At 42.2% G+C, this 15,428-nt stretch overlaps 1 protein-coding gene across 2 annotated transcripts in view; it reads right to left on the bottom strand.

Moving 5' to 3' along the window:
* CALCR (calcitonin receptor) overlaps positions 1-15,428 on the bottom strand; it is a 302,356-nt gene that overhangs the window by 19,467 nt on the left and 267,461 nt on the right. For both annotated transcript variants that reach the window (XM_056519007.1, XM_056519008.1), the window contains exons 8-10: positions 4,245-4,398; positions 2,872-2,932; positions 264-330 (exon numbers count right to left, since the gene is read on the bottom strand). In XM_056519007.1, coding sequence (XP_056374982.1) covers positions 264-330; positions 2,872-2,932; positions 4,245-4,398 — 282 coding nt within the window. The remainder of the gene's footprint in view (positions 1-263; positions 331-2,871; positions 2,933-4,244; positions 4,399-15,428) is intronic.

Here is a 15,428-nt window from a genome sequence, read left to right as displayed (position 1 = left end):
CTTGAACAATAATAAATTCAACATAAAATAAGAGTTTATATATATTTATTTATTTATCATTATTATTTATAAATGTTTTCCCCATTTATGTTTTTTTCACTGTTTTTATTATTTTTTTTAAATTTGTGGTGTTTATTATGCAACCCCCCTCCAAATAGCTATGTGAACAAGGCTTTATAATGTAAAATACATAGGCTATTATTAATATTTCTGATTTCACTCTGCTGGACAAGGATGTTGGATTAGTAGACTTTGACTCTTACCAGCAGTGCAGCCATGATCGGCCCATGGACAATGTATAACAGATGTGTCTCCACACTCATCCAACAACTAGAACAAAACAGAAACTATATAGGTTAAAGGGGTATTCTAATTGTATTCAAGTAAGACTTTTACCCTTAAAAATAAAACTAATATGTTGGTATTACAACTTGTACTGACTTGTCAGTGTGGTGTTGCCTCCAGCTCTACAACTCCTCCCTCTCTCCTGAAGAAAAGTTGTGTAGTCCTCTCATTGTCAGTGTGGTGTTGACTCAGCATCTCCCTGGCTCCTCCCTCTCTCCTGACCAGAAGTTGTGTAGTCCTTTCATTGTCAATGTGGTGTTTTCTCAGCAGCTTCCAGCCCCCTCCCTCTCTCCTGACAGGAAGTTGTGTAGTCCTCTCATTGTCAGTGTGGTGTTGTGTTAGCAGCTCCCTGGCTCCTTTATCTCTCCTGAGACAACGCATCATCCTCTGCTGTCTCAGGGGTGATGTCACGACCTCTGACCAACCCCTACAGCCTGCATCGCCATCTCCCTGTCATATACACACATACAGATATATATCTTTATCGGAACATTTAGGGAGAATGAGGTGTAATTACAGCTTACTGCTGTGCGCTGAAGAATGCCACAGGCAGAGGAGCAGACAGGGAATGATTACAGTAGGTGCTGTAACCTCATTATGCGATAGTCTTCTGTAAAATGAGATGTCCTCTGGGCTCTGAGTGGGGAACTGGCAGGAGTGCTTTGAGTGGGAAGTAGACTGGGTAGGAAGACTGATGAAGAGCTCTAGAAAAGCAGTGCATTCTGGTAATTGTAGAGCTGAGCAACTGCTCAACCAGGAAGTACATCCTAGAAGTACAGGACTAAGTCCTCCCCAAAACAAATGGATTTTTGGTGGTTTCAGAACTAGAGCAGACAGGTAGGCAACACTATATGCTTATGCAGCATCATTTTTTTGTACCTAATGTCAGAGTACCTCTTTTAAAGAGGTTCTACGCTTTCTTGTTAGAAAGATCCCTTGAAATGAAGCTGAGCTCAAAGTGTCCTGTCGGGCCCAAGAGGGATTAGCTTTAGTTTTTTAGAAACCTTGGCACTAAGCGTTCGGCTTCCCTGCAGCGCCACCACAGGGGAAATAAAGTATTATACAGAGTTAGGGTTGCCACCTTTCTTGTAAAAAAAAAAAAATACCGGCCACACTAATTTGCATAATTAATTATATATGCGTGACATCACAGGATACACATATGCGGGGGTCAATTTTGTCCTATTCTGACCCCTATAACTTTTTTATTTCTCCTTATATGGCCTGTATGAGGGCTCAGTTTTGCACACTGATCTGTAGTTTTTAACAGGACCATTTTTATTTTGATGTTACTTTTTGATCACTTTAAAAAAAAAAATTTTTAAGCAAACTCAGGAGTTGCAGTTAGTTACAAACTACAACTCCCAGCATGCCCTGATACAGCCTGTTGCTCAGCAGCTGCCCCAAACAAAAACTACAACTCCCAGCATGTCGGACTATACTGTAGTATATTGTATAGGTCAGTGTTTCCCAACCAGGGGTGCCTCCAGCTGTGGCAAAACTACAACCCCCAGGATGCCCGGACAGCCAACGGCTGTCCGGGCATGCTTGGAGTTGTAGTTTTGCAACAGCTGGAGGCACCTCTGGTTGGGAAACACTGGTATAGCATAAGGTGCAACATTCCGGGAGTTGGAGGATTGGTTGGATAAATACCGGCCATTGCATTTGCTGGTATTTTTAATATAAAAATACCGGCTGTGCCGGTAAAATACTGGCCAGGTGGCCACCCTATCCAGTGTCAGTGGACTGTCTGTGTAAAGAGTAGATCTTCTAGAGTAGTGGGCTCCAAACTGTAGACCTTGAGATTGTAGTTTTGCAACATATATTAGTGTTGAGCGCCATAGGCCATATTCGAATTTGCGATATTTCGCGAACATAAGGACGAATATTCGTCATATATTCGCTAAATTCGCATATTCGTAATATTCGCGTTTATTTTCGCATACACGAAAATTAGTATAAACAAAAATTCGCATATGTGAAAATTAGCATATGCAAATTCGCATATTCCTAATATTCGCGTTTATTTCCGCATATGCGAAAATGTACATCAACGAAAATTTGCATATGCGAAAATGTACATCAACGAAAATTGGTATATGCGAAAATTAGCACGAGCGACAATTCGCATATGTGAAAATTAGCACGAGCGAAAATTCACATGTGTGAAAATTAGCATATGCAAATTTTCGCATATGCGAAAAAACCGTACGCCAGTCTCACACAGTAGTATTAGAGCCTTCTTTACACCACACAAGCTGGAAGCAGAGAGGGATGATCACTGTGATGTGTACTGTGAATGAAGAAAAAAAACGAATATTCGTAATAGCAAATATATAGTGCTATATTCGCGAATATTCGCGAATATGCGATATTCATGAATAAAATTTGAATTGCGAATATTCGTGAGAAACACTAATATTGATATTACACATCACATTATCCATATAACCAGGGCTAAAAATATATTACAAATAATACAAAATATATTTTTAATAATTACAGTATAAATAATTCACAACTTACTTGTCATTGAAATATTTTGTTCTTGCAAAGGCATGTATGGACGTAGGCACTAATGGAAACCCTGGAAAACAGGAACGTATGGAGTGGATATACAGAGCATTCCCATATAGCAAATCATGTCCTATTGGAGCCAGAGAAGTGATCATGTGATCGCTGCTGATCTGGAAAACGGATGATTTTGCTGGAGGAGGTTGTGGTCATTTCTTTAGGGCTTTTAGTGCCAACCAGTATGGCGTATGAATATCAGTTCCATATAACGGCTAATGAATAACAAAACACACAAATGGAGCCGGATGGTCTGTTGTGCAAAGTACACCATTGATCCCGACTTTAAAGGGGAACTCCAGTAAATATGAATCCACAGGATAGGGGATAAGTGTCTGATTGTAGGGCGTTCTACCGCTGTGACCCCCCCCCTCCCGATCTCTTGCCCCGCACCCTGGCTCTCCCCATGCACAGATTACTGTCGGCAATGGCACAAAGCAGTGGCCAATGTGTCCCTCCATCGCTCCATGTAGCTCTATGGGGAGCCGGATATACAGCGTTCGTGTACCTCCGGCCCTCCAATAGGGATACATGGAGGGGGCATCGGCCACCGCTTCGTGCTATGGTCGACAGTAATCTGTGCATGGGGAGAGTGGTGGTGCAGCGGGGCAGGAGATCGCAGGGGTCCCAGTGGTCAGACCCCCTGTAATCAGATAATTATCTCCTATCCAGTGGATAGGGGATAAGTATTTATGTAACGGAGTTCCACTTTAATGAGTTTGTCTGGTGTCGGTTTAGCAGGATCAGACCAAAAAGGATTACTGCTTACAGCTTTTTGTTGCCCGTTCAGATCCTGCTAATGAAAGGTTTTTAATTGCAATTTTTTTATACAAAGCCAGGGACGGAAAAATATAAGACTGAGGCTTCACCTGTTTTCAAATCCATTCCTGGCTTTGCATATAATAATTATAATTAGAGGGGTACTCCGCCCCTAGACATCTTATCCCCTATCCATAGACTTGCATTGAGGGGGCGTGGCCGGCATGTCACGAGCCTCCGGCGCTGCATCCGACTCTCTAAATGAACGCTGGGTGCAGCAGGGAGATCGTGGGGGGCAATCAGACGTCTTATCCCCTATGGATAGGGAATAAGATGTCTAGGGGCGGAGTACCCCTTTAAGGACCTAGTAGACGGGCTGGCAGGTGCAGGATAACCAGCACCAATCTTTGTGATCAGCAATCGTCTAATGAGCCTTCACATGGCTCGCTGGCCCTTTTTCACTGGCCGATTATCAGGAAAGAACATTCCTATGAATGCCTATTTACCCGATACATATAATGGCCTCTATAGCTGTAGATAAGTATTTGAGATGAGAATGTTGCACTTACCCCAGCCGAGGAGATAATACCAATGCAGATGCTGTTCCTCAGCAAACACGGCCACCACTATCAGAGTGTGGAGATAGATCCCTTCACACAACATCCAGAAATAGTTACAGCCCATCATATACTGGTGGAAGAACTGGAGAACCTTGCAGCTCACCTGAAAGATACCATACACAATTTTTTTTTTTTTATTAAGTTTTGGAGGTGGTTGGTATACGGTTAACGGGATCGAAAATGGGGAGATTCATCAAAACCTGTCTAGAGGAAAAGTTGCTGAGTTGCCCATAGCAACCAATCAGATTGCCCCTCCATGCCCCCTCCCATAGACTTGTATTGAGGGGGCATTGCGTGACAACCCAAGGGGACATGTCAGTGATGTCCCGACCCCATCCCCCGCTCCAAGCGTTCGTTACAAAATGTTCAGAACGCTGAGGCAACAGGTACCCCTTTAATAGTTAGCACTGTTCATCGCCTGGGTCTGCAATCTTAATGTTCTCCCTGGATTTGTGTTGGGTATATTTGAAGTTTTTGGGAAGGAAACCATTGTATGAAATCGGCCCTAGTGTTTGAGATAGAAAAATGAAATTGTTATGTACAGGCCGACAATCCTTGTACAGCGCTATGGACTATGTTGAAGCTATATAAGGCAAAAGAAGAAAAAAAATGGCACCAGAATTATTATTTTTAATCCTGAATTGTCCTTAGTGAAGGATACTTTCCAACTGCGAGAATGATTTTCTACATTCATATCTTTAATATACAATATAGAGATATTTCCTGACATAATACTCTATGGTACAATGGCTCCTTATCGGGCCGTCTAGACAGCAGGGTAATGCTGCTTATGAGTCTGACATCATCTCAGCCGCTTTCCACCCTATTGGTTCTGGACCGGTCTTATTGTGTTCATAACAAACGCAGCCAGATAATATGGGAAATGATGAGAATTCAATAGCGGAGCTCAGCGAAACCAGAGACGTATGAAAAAATAATTGGATGTGGATGGAAGAATGATCACCCAGTCCGGCAAATGAGACACCCCGGCAGCCATATTATCATAAAAGATTGTTTCTTATTTAAAGGAACAAAAATATAATAATGCTACTAAGAACATTTCTGGCATGGGATATAATAGTCCTTCAAGGACCACACCCGGCACTACTGATACACTGGGGTTTATTTACTAACGTGATCGCGATTCTTTTTTTGTCGGGTTTTGCGCCCAAATTGTGTTGCACGTTCCTTGCGACACAATTTGTGACCAAGAAAAACAAAACCAAAGAAAAGAAAAACCTGAAAAGGGGGTGTGGTCATGGGATAAAGTGGGCATGTTCCCGACAAAAGGGGCGTGGCCCCGACAGTTTTTAAATAACAACATATTTACTATGGTTTCCACAGAAAAAGTGGTGGATTTGAGCTGAGGAAAACAGACAGATCAGAACAGTTGTAAAAAAAAGCAAAATGTAGGGAAAAGTGCAAAATGTAGGGAAACCTTAGTAAATACCTTGGGAAAATACTAGTCAGAAATCAAAACCTACAAAGAAACCTACACTCCACTCTAAGTAAATAAACCCCAGTGTGTTATGCTTAGTGCAGGACCTTAGGGGTTTGGGCACTGCACAGGAATCCTTGGCTTGAACTGTGGAGAATCCTTGCATCATGCTCCGCCCCCTTCAAGCCCTGCACTAATAATGCATTATATTACAGGGGGTCTGAATGATTCTTTAATTATGCAAATGGAATTTAAAATTGTCCCAAACGTGTGAAGGTCCAGTCTTATCAATAACGCTTCACCACTTTACAATTAAAAGTTTCTTTTGAGATTGGAGTCTTCATGTCATGATCTCTGCTTGCTGTTAGGGAATAGAAACTGAATAGAGGCTAAAAACTCTCCCCGACTTACTACTGCTGAAACGTGCACAAACACAAGAAAGGTCCAACACTGAAGACATTTGATAAAACTTCCACTTTATTTTCAGAGTTAAAACTACATATACAGTGGGGATCAAAAGTTTGGGCACCCCAGGTAAAAATGTGTATTAATGTGCATGAAGAAGCCAAGGAAAGATGGAAAAATCTCCAAAAGGTATCAAATTACAGATTAGACATTCTTATAATATGTCAACAAAAGTTAGATTTTATTTCCATCATTTACACTTTCAAAATAACTGAAAACAAAAAAATGGCGTCTGCAAAAGTTTGGGCACCCTGCAGAATTTATAGCATGCACTGCCCCCTTTGCAAAGCTGGGACCTGCCAGTGTCATGGATTGTTCTCAATCATCATCTGGGAAGACCAGGTGATGTCAATCTGAAAGGTTTTAAATGCCCAGACTCATCTCACCTTGCCCCAACAATCAGCACCATGGGTTCTTCTAAGCAGTTGTCTAGAAATCTGAAACTGAAAATAGTTGACGCTCACAAAGCTGGAGAAGGCTATAAGAAGATAGTAAAACGTTCTCAGATGTCAATATCCTGTTCGGAATGTAATTAAGAAATGGCAGTCATCAGGAACAGTGGAAGTTAAAGCAAGATCTGAAAGACCAAGAAAAATATCAGACAGAACAGCTCGCAGGATTGTGAGAAAAACAATTCAAAACCCATGTTTGACTGCACAATCCCTCCAGAAAGATCTGGCAGACACTGGAGTTGTGGTACACTATTCCACTATAAAGAGATCCTTGCACAAATATGGTCTTCATGGAAGAGTCATCAGAAGAAAACTTCTTCTACGTCCTCACCACAAAAATCAGTGTTTGAACTTTGCAAATGAACATATAGACAAGCTTGATGCATTTGGGAAACAAATTCTGTGGACCGAAGAGGTTAAAATTGAACTTTTTGGCAGGAATGAGCAAAGGTACGTTTGGAGAAGAAGGGGAACAGAATTTAATTAAAAGAACCTCGGTCCAACTGTTAAGCATGGGGGTGGATCAATCATGCTTTGGGGTTGTATTGCAACCAGTGGCAAAGGGAACATCTCACGGGTAGAAAGAAAAATGGATTCAATAAAATTTCAGCAAATTTTGGATGCTAACTTGATGCCATCTGTGAAAAATCTGAAGTTAAAGAGAGGATGGCTTCTACAAATGGATAATGATCCTAAACACACCTCGAAATACACAGGGGATTACATCAAGAGGCATAAACTAAAGGTTTTGCCATGGCCTTCACAATCTCCTGAACTCAACATAATTGAAAATCTATCAACAGACCTTAAAAGAGCAGTGCGTGACAGACAGCCCAGAAATCTCAAAGAACTGAAAGACTTTTGTAAGGAAGAATGGGCAAAGATACCTCAAACAAGAATTGAAAGACTCTTGGCTGGCTACAAAAAGCGTTTACAAGCTGTGATACTTGCCAAAGGGGACAGTACAAGATATTAACTCTGCAGGGTGCCCACACTTTTGCAGATGCCATTTTTTTGTTTTCTGTTATTTTGAAAGTGTAAATGATGGAAATAAAATCTAACTTTTATTGACATATTATAAGAATGTCTAATCTGTAATTTGATGCCTTTTGGAGATTTTCCATCTTTCCTTATGCACATTAATACAAATTTTTACCTGGGCTGCCTAAACTTTTGATCCCCACTGTACAACCACAGGTAATATCTGACGTGTTTTGGCATCAAACCTTACTCATACTCATAATCTATGGATAAGGCTTGATGCCAAAACGTGTCAGGTATTGACAATTTATTTTTTTGTGATTGTACATGTGGTTTAACTTTGAAAATAAAAGTGGAAGTTTTATTGGATGTCTTCAGTTCTTCTGTTTGTGACCTTGTTAAGAACTGGGCTCCAGGTCATCCTTGCATGCTCAAAATTTTAGGAGGGTAAACGCGGGACTGTTGTTTTTTTTGCTGTATGTCTACTGCTGAAAAGTTTGTAATGGCATTACTGGGTGTTTTGGGGGAATTTATGGGTGTTCCTTGGGGCAGGCCTTAAAGGGGATGTTTCACACAGACAAAAAGGTCTAAACTAATGCATTATGTATAAGCTGACTAAACTATTTTAGGACTGTCAAGTCTTTTAAAGATTTTGTCCCATTTTGCCCACAGCAGCCACTAGTCACTGCTCTTAATTTGGACACGGCCCATGCTATCTGATCTTAAGTAGCATGGGATGGGATGGTAACTAAACTACCACCTTTATCAGCCTTCAGTGCTCCTCTATTGCTTCAGTCTGGGGACCTACTGCTATGACCCAGCCATAGAAGTAGATGAGATCCGACCCCAGACCAGAGGAGCACTATAGAAGCAGGACATTATGGGCCACAGCCTACAAACTATATAAGGGTGTAAAAAGCAATCCAGCTGTGGTTTCCCAGCACCAAAGGCTGTCCTGTGGCTTCGTACTGCTTCGGGCAGACCTGCAGCACAGGCGTTGGGCCCAATGAAAGACTTGTTGCTGCGTTTATTAGGTCCCAGCACTTTGTTAAGAGATTGTATATTTTTATACCTATTCTGTTGTGTGTTATTTAAATGTTTTAATGTACCTTTAAGCAGGAGCAGTGTAAACCCCTTGTGACCCTGCCTTCCAATGGGAATCCTTAAAGAGGTTATCCAGGAAAAAACTTTTTTTTTTTTATGTATCAACTGGCTCCAGAAAGTTAAATAGATTTGTAAATTACTTCTATTAAAAAATCTTATTCCTTTCAGTACTTATGAGCTTCTGAAGTTGAGTTGTTCTTTTCTGTCTAAGTGCTCTCTGATGACACCTGTCTCGGGAACCGCCCAGTTTAGAAGCAAATCCCCATAGCAAACCTCTTCTACTCCCGGGACAAGCAGAGATGTCAGCAGAGAGCACTGTTGCCAGACAGAAAACAACAACTCAACTTCAGCAGCTGATAATTATTGAAAGGATTAAGATTTTTTAATAGAAGTAATTTACAAATCTTTTAAACTTTCTGGCACCAGTTGATATAAAAAAAAAAAGTTTTTTCCTGGAATACCCCTTAAAATTCTAGTCCATATAGTGTAGTGGGGGAGGAGTAGCCCCAGTGCAGTACAGTGCAGTGCTAGTCAATCAAGCCTGAGCACCAGTGTGGTAAAGGTGTGTTGTGTGTCTTGTGCTCTGACGGAAGCCCCAGATCAAATCTTCTTTATCTGCTCATTCGGCAAGGATCACCCGCATGGTGGAACTTCATGCCCTGGCGGAGGAAGCTACAAGACCTTGACAGAACCCTAGCTACCAGGATCAATCTTCAATATATTGAATTGAATATATTGGGTGAAAGCACCACAAGCCCCAGCAAGGCAACAGGGCTCCCAAGGGGTTATGCTGCATCCACTCACTCCCGTGCACCATACTGTCCGTGTAATACCATCTGCACCCTGCTCAGTAAAGACAGTTATCCGTACCCTGATGTCTCTGTGTTCCTTTACTTCCCATGTCTGTCCCAGGAGAAGCTGTCTCCAACCTCGGAGCATGTATAGACTAACTGTACCCTGGCGTCACAAAGTAATAAGGTATTTCCCTACACCACACAGCCTCTTGTCAGTGCAAAATAATATCCGTTTGTTCAGTCCCAACTGGTGGCTAAATAAAAGGGTCTCATTGCCCAGTTGTCACACAAGACACATCTCATGATGGGTTAAAGCAAAGAGCTGTCTGAAGACCTTCACAACCTAATTGTTGTGAAACATAACAATGGCGTTGGTTATAGGTGCATTGCTAAGCTTCTTAAAGGGGTACTTCACTGGCCAGTGTTCGGAAGGGAATGTTCTGAACTCTGTTTTCACGCTGCGGGGGTCAACCACACCCCCCTGTGACGTCATGGCCACACACCCTCAATGCAAGTCTATGGGAGGGGGCGTGACGGCAGTCACGCCCCCTCCCATACACTTGCATTGAGGGGGCATGGCTATGACGTCGCAAGGGGTGTGGCCGACCCCCGCAGAGCGAAGACAGCTTTCGGAACATTCACTTCCGAACGCTGGCCAGTGGAGTACCCCTTTAATGTTAGGGCCATAATATTGGAGCGGAAAGACAAATTGTGAACCTCCAGCTGTCCTTAAAACTACAACTCCTGGCACGCCCGGACGGACGTTGCGTTTATTAAGGACACATTTTAGATTCAAGCTGCAAGAGAAATGTAAAAACAATCCCTTTCTGATATTTCAAGTACAGATTAAAAAACAAGAATTTGTCAAACTTCAGATCCTGTGAACGAAACTGAAGGAAACTATTCTCCTAGGATACAAGGAAGCAGTCAACGCAAATAAATCTCACGCTACAACGTAGAACATGTGGCGGCATCATGATTCCAACATCAGAGCGAACCAGGGTCAGAACGACGTGGTTGCTTTCTTTCAGAGACAGCGTTTCCATAGGTTCAGTCTGGTATTGTATCGCTGGTCCACTGAACTGATTAGGGGCTTAGGCCGCAATACCACACACATCCTGTAGACAGGGGGTGGCGCTGCACATGGAAGAAGACAGCCATGAATGGACCAGCGGAATCCCGTCGAACATGATGGAGTTTATATCCTAACGTAATCCCGACTCTTTTTTCTTGGTTTTTTTGCACCCAAATTGTGTTGCATGTTCTGGGCGACGCAATTTGTGACCAAAAAAAACTAAGCCCTCCATTTTATAAGAAAAAAAAAACAACAACAAGAGGGCGCGGCCATGGGAGAAGGGGCGTGGTCCCGACAAAAAGGGCGTGTCCTTTAACAGTTTTGAAAAATCCCAACAAATTTAATAAAGTTTCCACAGAAAATGCAGTGGATTTGAGCGGGAAAAACCTAACGGATCAAAACAGTTGTAAAAAAAAGCAAACCGTCGGAAAAAGTGCAAAATTGAGAGAAAACCTTAGTAAATACCTCGGGAAAATACCTGTCGGGAAAGAAAACTACACTCAACTCTGCAATAAATTTCGACAGAATTTCTGGTGGAATAATTCCGCAAAATTTCACACAGAAACTCTGCAGTGTGAACATAGCCTTACTCTTCAGTCCAATGCGGAAGGTACCCGGCACTGCTACTTCACATATGGGAATATTGACTTAAAGGGGTTATCCAGGAAAAAAACTTTTTTTTATATATCAACTGGCTCCAGAAAGTTAAACAGATTTGTAAATTACTTCTATTAAAAAATCTTAATCCTTTCAGTATTTATAAGCTTCTGAAGTTAAGGTTGTTCTTTTCTGTCTAAGTGCTCTCTGATGACACGTGTCTCGGGAAGCGCCCAATTTAGAAGAAAATCCCCATAGAAAACCTCTTCTAAACTGGGCGGTTCCTGAGACACGTGTCATCAGAGAGCACTTAGACAGAAAAGAACAACCTCAAATTCAGAAGCTCATAAGTACTGAAAGGATTAAGATTTTTTAATAGAAGTAATTTACAAATCTGTTTAACTTTCTAGAGCCAGTTGAGATATATATATATATATATATATATATATAAAGTTTTTTCCTGGAATACCCCTTTAACTCAGGCAGCTGTATGACCATTCAGGTGCTCACATATAAGGTGAAGTCTATATCCAATGCAGAGATGTAGAAAAAATGGAGCACTCACCTGGTCTTGGTGTAGAAAACTTCTTTATTGCATCGAAGAAATCTTGGTGTTTTCATGGAGTGCGGGAGAGCGGACAGGAACAGGGAAGTGGGGGAGTGGGATGGGCGACGGTCCGTATCGCGCAATCAGCGCTTCATCAGGCCCCTTTGACGGTCCGTATCGCGCAATCAGCGCTTCATCAGGCCCCTTTGACGGTCCGTATCGCGCAATCAGTGCTTCGTCAGGCCCCTTTGACGGTCCGTATCGTGCAATCAGCCTGACGAAGCGCTGATTGCGCGATACGGACCGTTGCCCATCCCACTTCCCTGTTCCTGTCCGCTCTCCCGCACTCCATGAAAACGCCAAGATGTCTTTGATGCAATAAAGAAGTTTTCTACACCAAGACCGGGTGAGTGCTCCACTTTTTTCTACATCTCTGAATTGGATTTAGGCTTACTCTTCCTTTCCTCTCCTTATATAGTATTTCCTACAATTTCCAAGGCTCAGTGGTACTTCGTAAAACTGTACAGTTCAACAACAAGCGATAGTCATTACGTTCTCATCCTCGGATTATGTACGGAAGGAACAGACCGGATAAAGTTTAAGATTTTATGCTCCGTTGTAGAATTTTATGGCCAATAAAGAAACAATTGATAAAGAGCGGCATCAAACTTCATGGCTATGTCGTCTTGTTTTTCTGCTGCATCATTCACTTATCTGTGGTAAGAACATAAATCTGAGGCTGGGTTCACGCAGTGTAAAATGAAAAGAAAAAACGGATGTAAAAGAGGATTTTATTTTTATTTTACAATGTTTGAGCTGAGCCTGAATCATAATATTATGGTCTATAATAATGATGTATTAAACAACGAAAAAGCCCAGCGCTGTTGCCAAAATCCCTGTTTCTTCCCCTCGATTGAGAGAATGTGAAGACACCCTTGGATCCAAGGGTATGTAGAATACGCATACGGAAAGACTTCCAGCTCCGAGATGCGTAAAACTCTCAAACTTTATTGACCATTTTGTAAAAAACACATCACTGATAGGGCTGACGCGTTTCGGACATTTGCTTGTCTTTAAAGGGGTAATCCGGTGGAAAAACATTTTTTTTTCTTTTTTTAATCAACTGGTGCCAGAAAGTTAAACATATTTGTAAATTACTTCTATTAAAAAAATCTTAATCCTTCCAGTACTTATTAGCTGCTGAATGCTACAGACGAAATTCCTTTCTTTTTGGAACACTGATGACATCACGACCACAGTGCTCTCTGCTGACATCTCTGTCCATTTTAGCAACCGTGCATAGCAGATGTATGCTAAGGGCAGCATGGTGGCTTAGTGGTTAGCACTGCTGCCTTGCAGTCCTGGGGCCTTGGGTTCAAATCCCACTAAGGACAACAATAAATAAATAAAGACTTATTATTATTATAATAACGTCAGCAGAGAGCAGTGTGTTTGTGATGTCATCAGAGAGAATTCCAAAAAGAAAATAATTTCCTCTGTAGTATTCAGCAGCTAATAAATACAGGAAGGATTAAGATTTTTTAATAGAAGTAATTTACAAATATGTTTAACTTTCTGGCACCAGTTGATTTAAAAAAAGAAAAAAAATAGTTTTTCCACCGGAGTACCCCTTTAATCATGGCTGGTTAGAGGATCCCATCCATAGATGTAGCAGGAGGATCTTGCTCATGTTGAAGGATTTTCTCTGCACATTCAACCAAACAGACCAAAGAGGTACTGATGCTCATAGTATTTGTCCCTTTTGGGACCCTCTACCCAGCCAGGAGTAATGACAATAAACTGTAGAATAATTTATTTATTTTACCACAATATGTTCATAAAATTGTACACAGAAAAGGAAAACTATTTTCCATAACACATCCAATGCATACAATCCAGAATTAAATATACTATCAATTAAATATATTACCAAAATGTCCTTAATGGGAATAGGGCTGGCAGATATCTGTACCGGTAATTGGGGATTATGGGAGAATTAGACTTTAAAGAGGTACTCTGCCCATAGACATTTTATTCCCTATCCAAAGGACAGGGGATAAGTTGTCTGATCCCAGGGGTCCCGCCGCTGGGGACCCCCGCAATCTCTCTGCTGCACCCAGCGTTCGTTTAGAGCATCAGGTGCAGCGCCGGAGGCTTGTGACATCACAGACCATGCCCCACTGGTGACGTCACAGTCACTCCCTCTCAATGCAAGTCACCAGCGGGGCATAGCCATGATGTCACGAGCCTCTGCCCTGCATCACCAGTCATCCGATATGGAGCGAAGTTCGCTATGTGCATCGGATGTCCAGGTGCCACAGCCAAGATCGTAGGGTCCCCAGTGACGAGACCCCCGCAATCACATCTTATCCCCTATCCTTTGGATAGGGGATAAGATGTCTAGGGGCAGAGTACCCCTTTAAAGCATACCACCAATGATGGTCCCAATGGCAAGATGTGTGTTTCAAATTCCCGTCAACTTCCGAGTCCGAAGATTACTGTGATCTAGAGACAGATTTGCCAGAAGTCTCATTGGCTTGCATGGAACTTCTGGCCAAAAAATGTCTCTAGATCACAAAAGCCTTCGACGTTGCTGGAAATTTAACACATATCCTGTCACTGTGGCCATCATTGGAGACTCTGGGTTGTCGGAACTCACTGAAGGTGGTGGCACTAAGCACGCACTTCTAGTTTCCAGGCCTTCTGACTGCGAGGTATTTTTATAGAACAAGCCAGATGTCTGGGCTGTATGATACAACACTTGCCTGATTTACTTATTCTTTTTGTCACTGTGCGGTCACTTTTCACCTGTCCACAACGATTTTCCATGGTGCGGTGCCCTTTTGGGATGTTCCTACTGGAGGTCTAGGGGAGGTAGATGTAGGATCCTCACCTCCCAGCAACTCTGGGTCTCTGTATTTACAGAGATGCCAACCAGTTGTGGTTGATATTGCGTAGCCCCCCCCCCCCCCCAGGTGGATGCTGGGAGCAGTTTTTGTTATCCCTAGGCTCCGGTGAAGGGGGGTCATCGATAATGGACTTTCGCAGGTGGCTTTTGGCCTGGAAGGAAGGGGAAGGTTTTTGTGGGGTCCTCTACTTTGGTAGAAGGGCTTGCTACAGACCACATCCATAGGCACTTTTTGTGTGCCATGTGCCTTGACTCTAACAAAGAACAAAGGAATGAGAATTCTGATTTGGACGAACCACACTTTGCATTTTAAGGTCTCTACGAATAAGAAAATTCCTAGAAGCAGTTGAGATTCGGCAGTAAGAGGACAAATGTCTGATTCTGTCACCTTATATTAAAAGGTGTCCCTCATCCATGGAGAAGGAAATTGCCTGGAGACGGTTGGAGACCTAGAGGTGTATAGCAGGTGTCAGGTTGGCTGACATAGAGATTGAGGCGTCTGTCAAGTGCACAGTGGTGACAAAATAAGGTCAGCAAAGTTTCTCAGTTCGCTGATAGAGTGTAAGAAGCGATAAGACAAGACGTCTCCGGCTCACATTGAAGCCTTGTCTAAGAGATCTCTAACAAATGGACAGATATTGGATTAAAGTGTACTTGTTCTGCTCAACTACGATTGCTTAATAACAATAAAAAGTACAATAATATACGATAAATCAAACAACTGCTGTAGATATGTTGGGGTCTAGTGAGCAAATCAGGTGTTGAGAATAGG

Source organism: Hyla sarda, chromosome 5 (genome assembly GCF_029499605.1).
Source record: "Hyla sarda isolate aHylSar1 chromosome 5, aHylSar1.hap1, whole genome shotgun sequence".
Classification (NCBI taxonomy): Eukaryota; Metazoa; Chordata; class Amphibia; order Anura; family Hylidae; genus Hyla; species Hyla sarda.
This window is presented reverse-complemented; position numbering and strand designations above follow the sequence as displayed.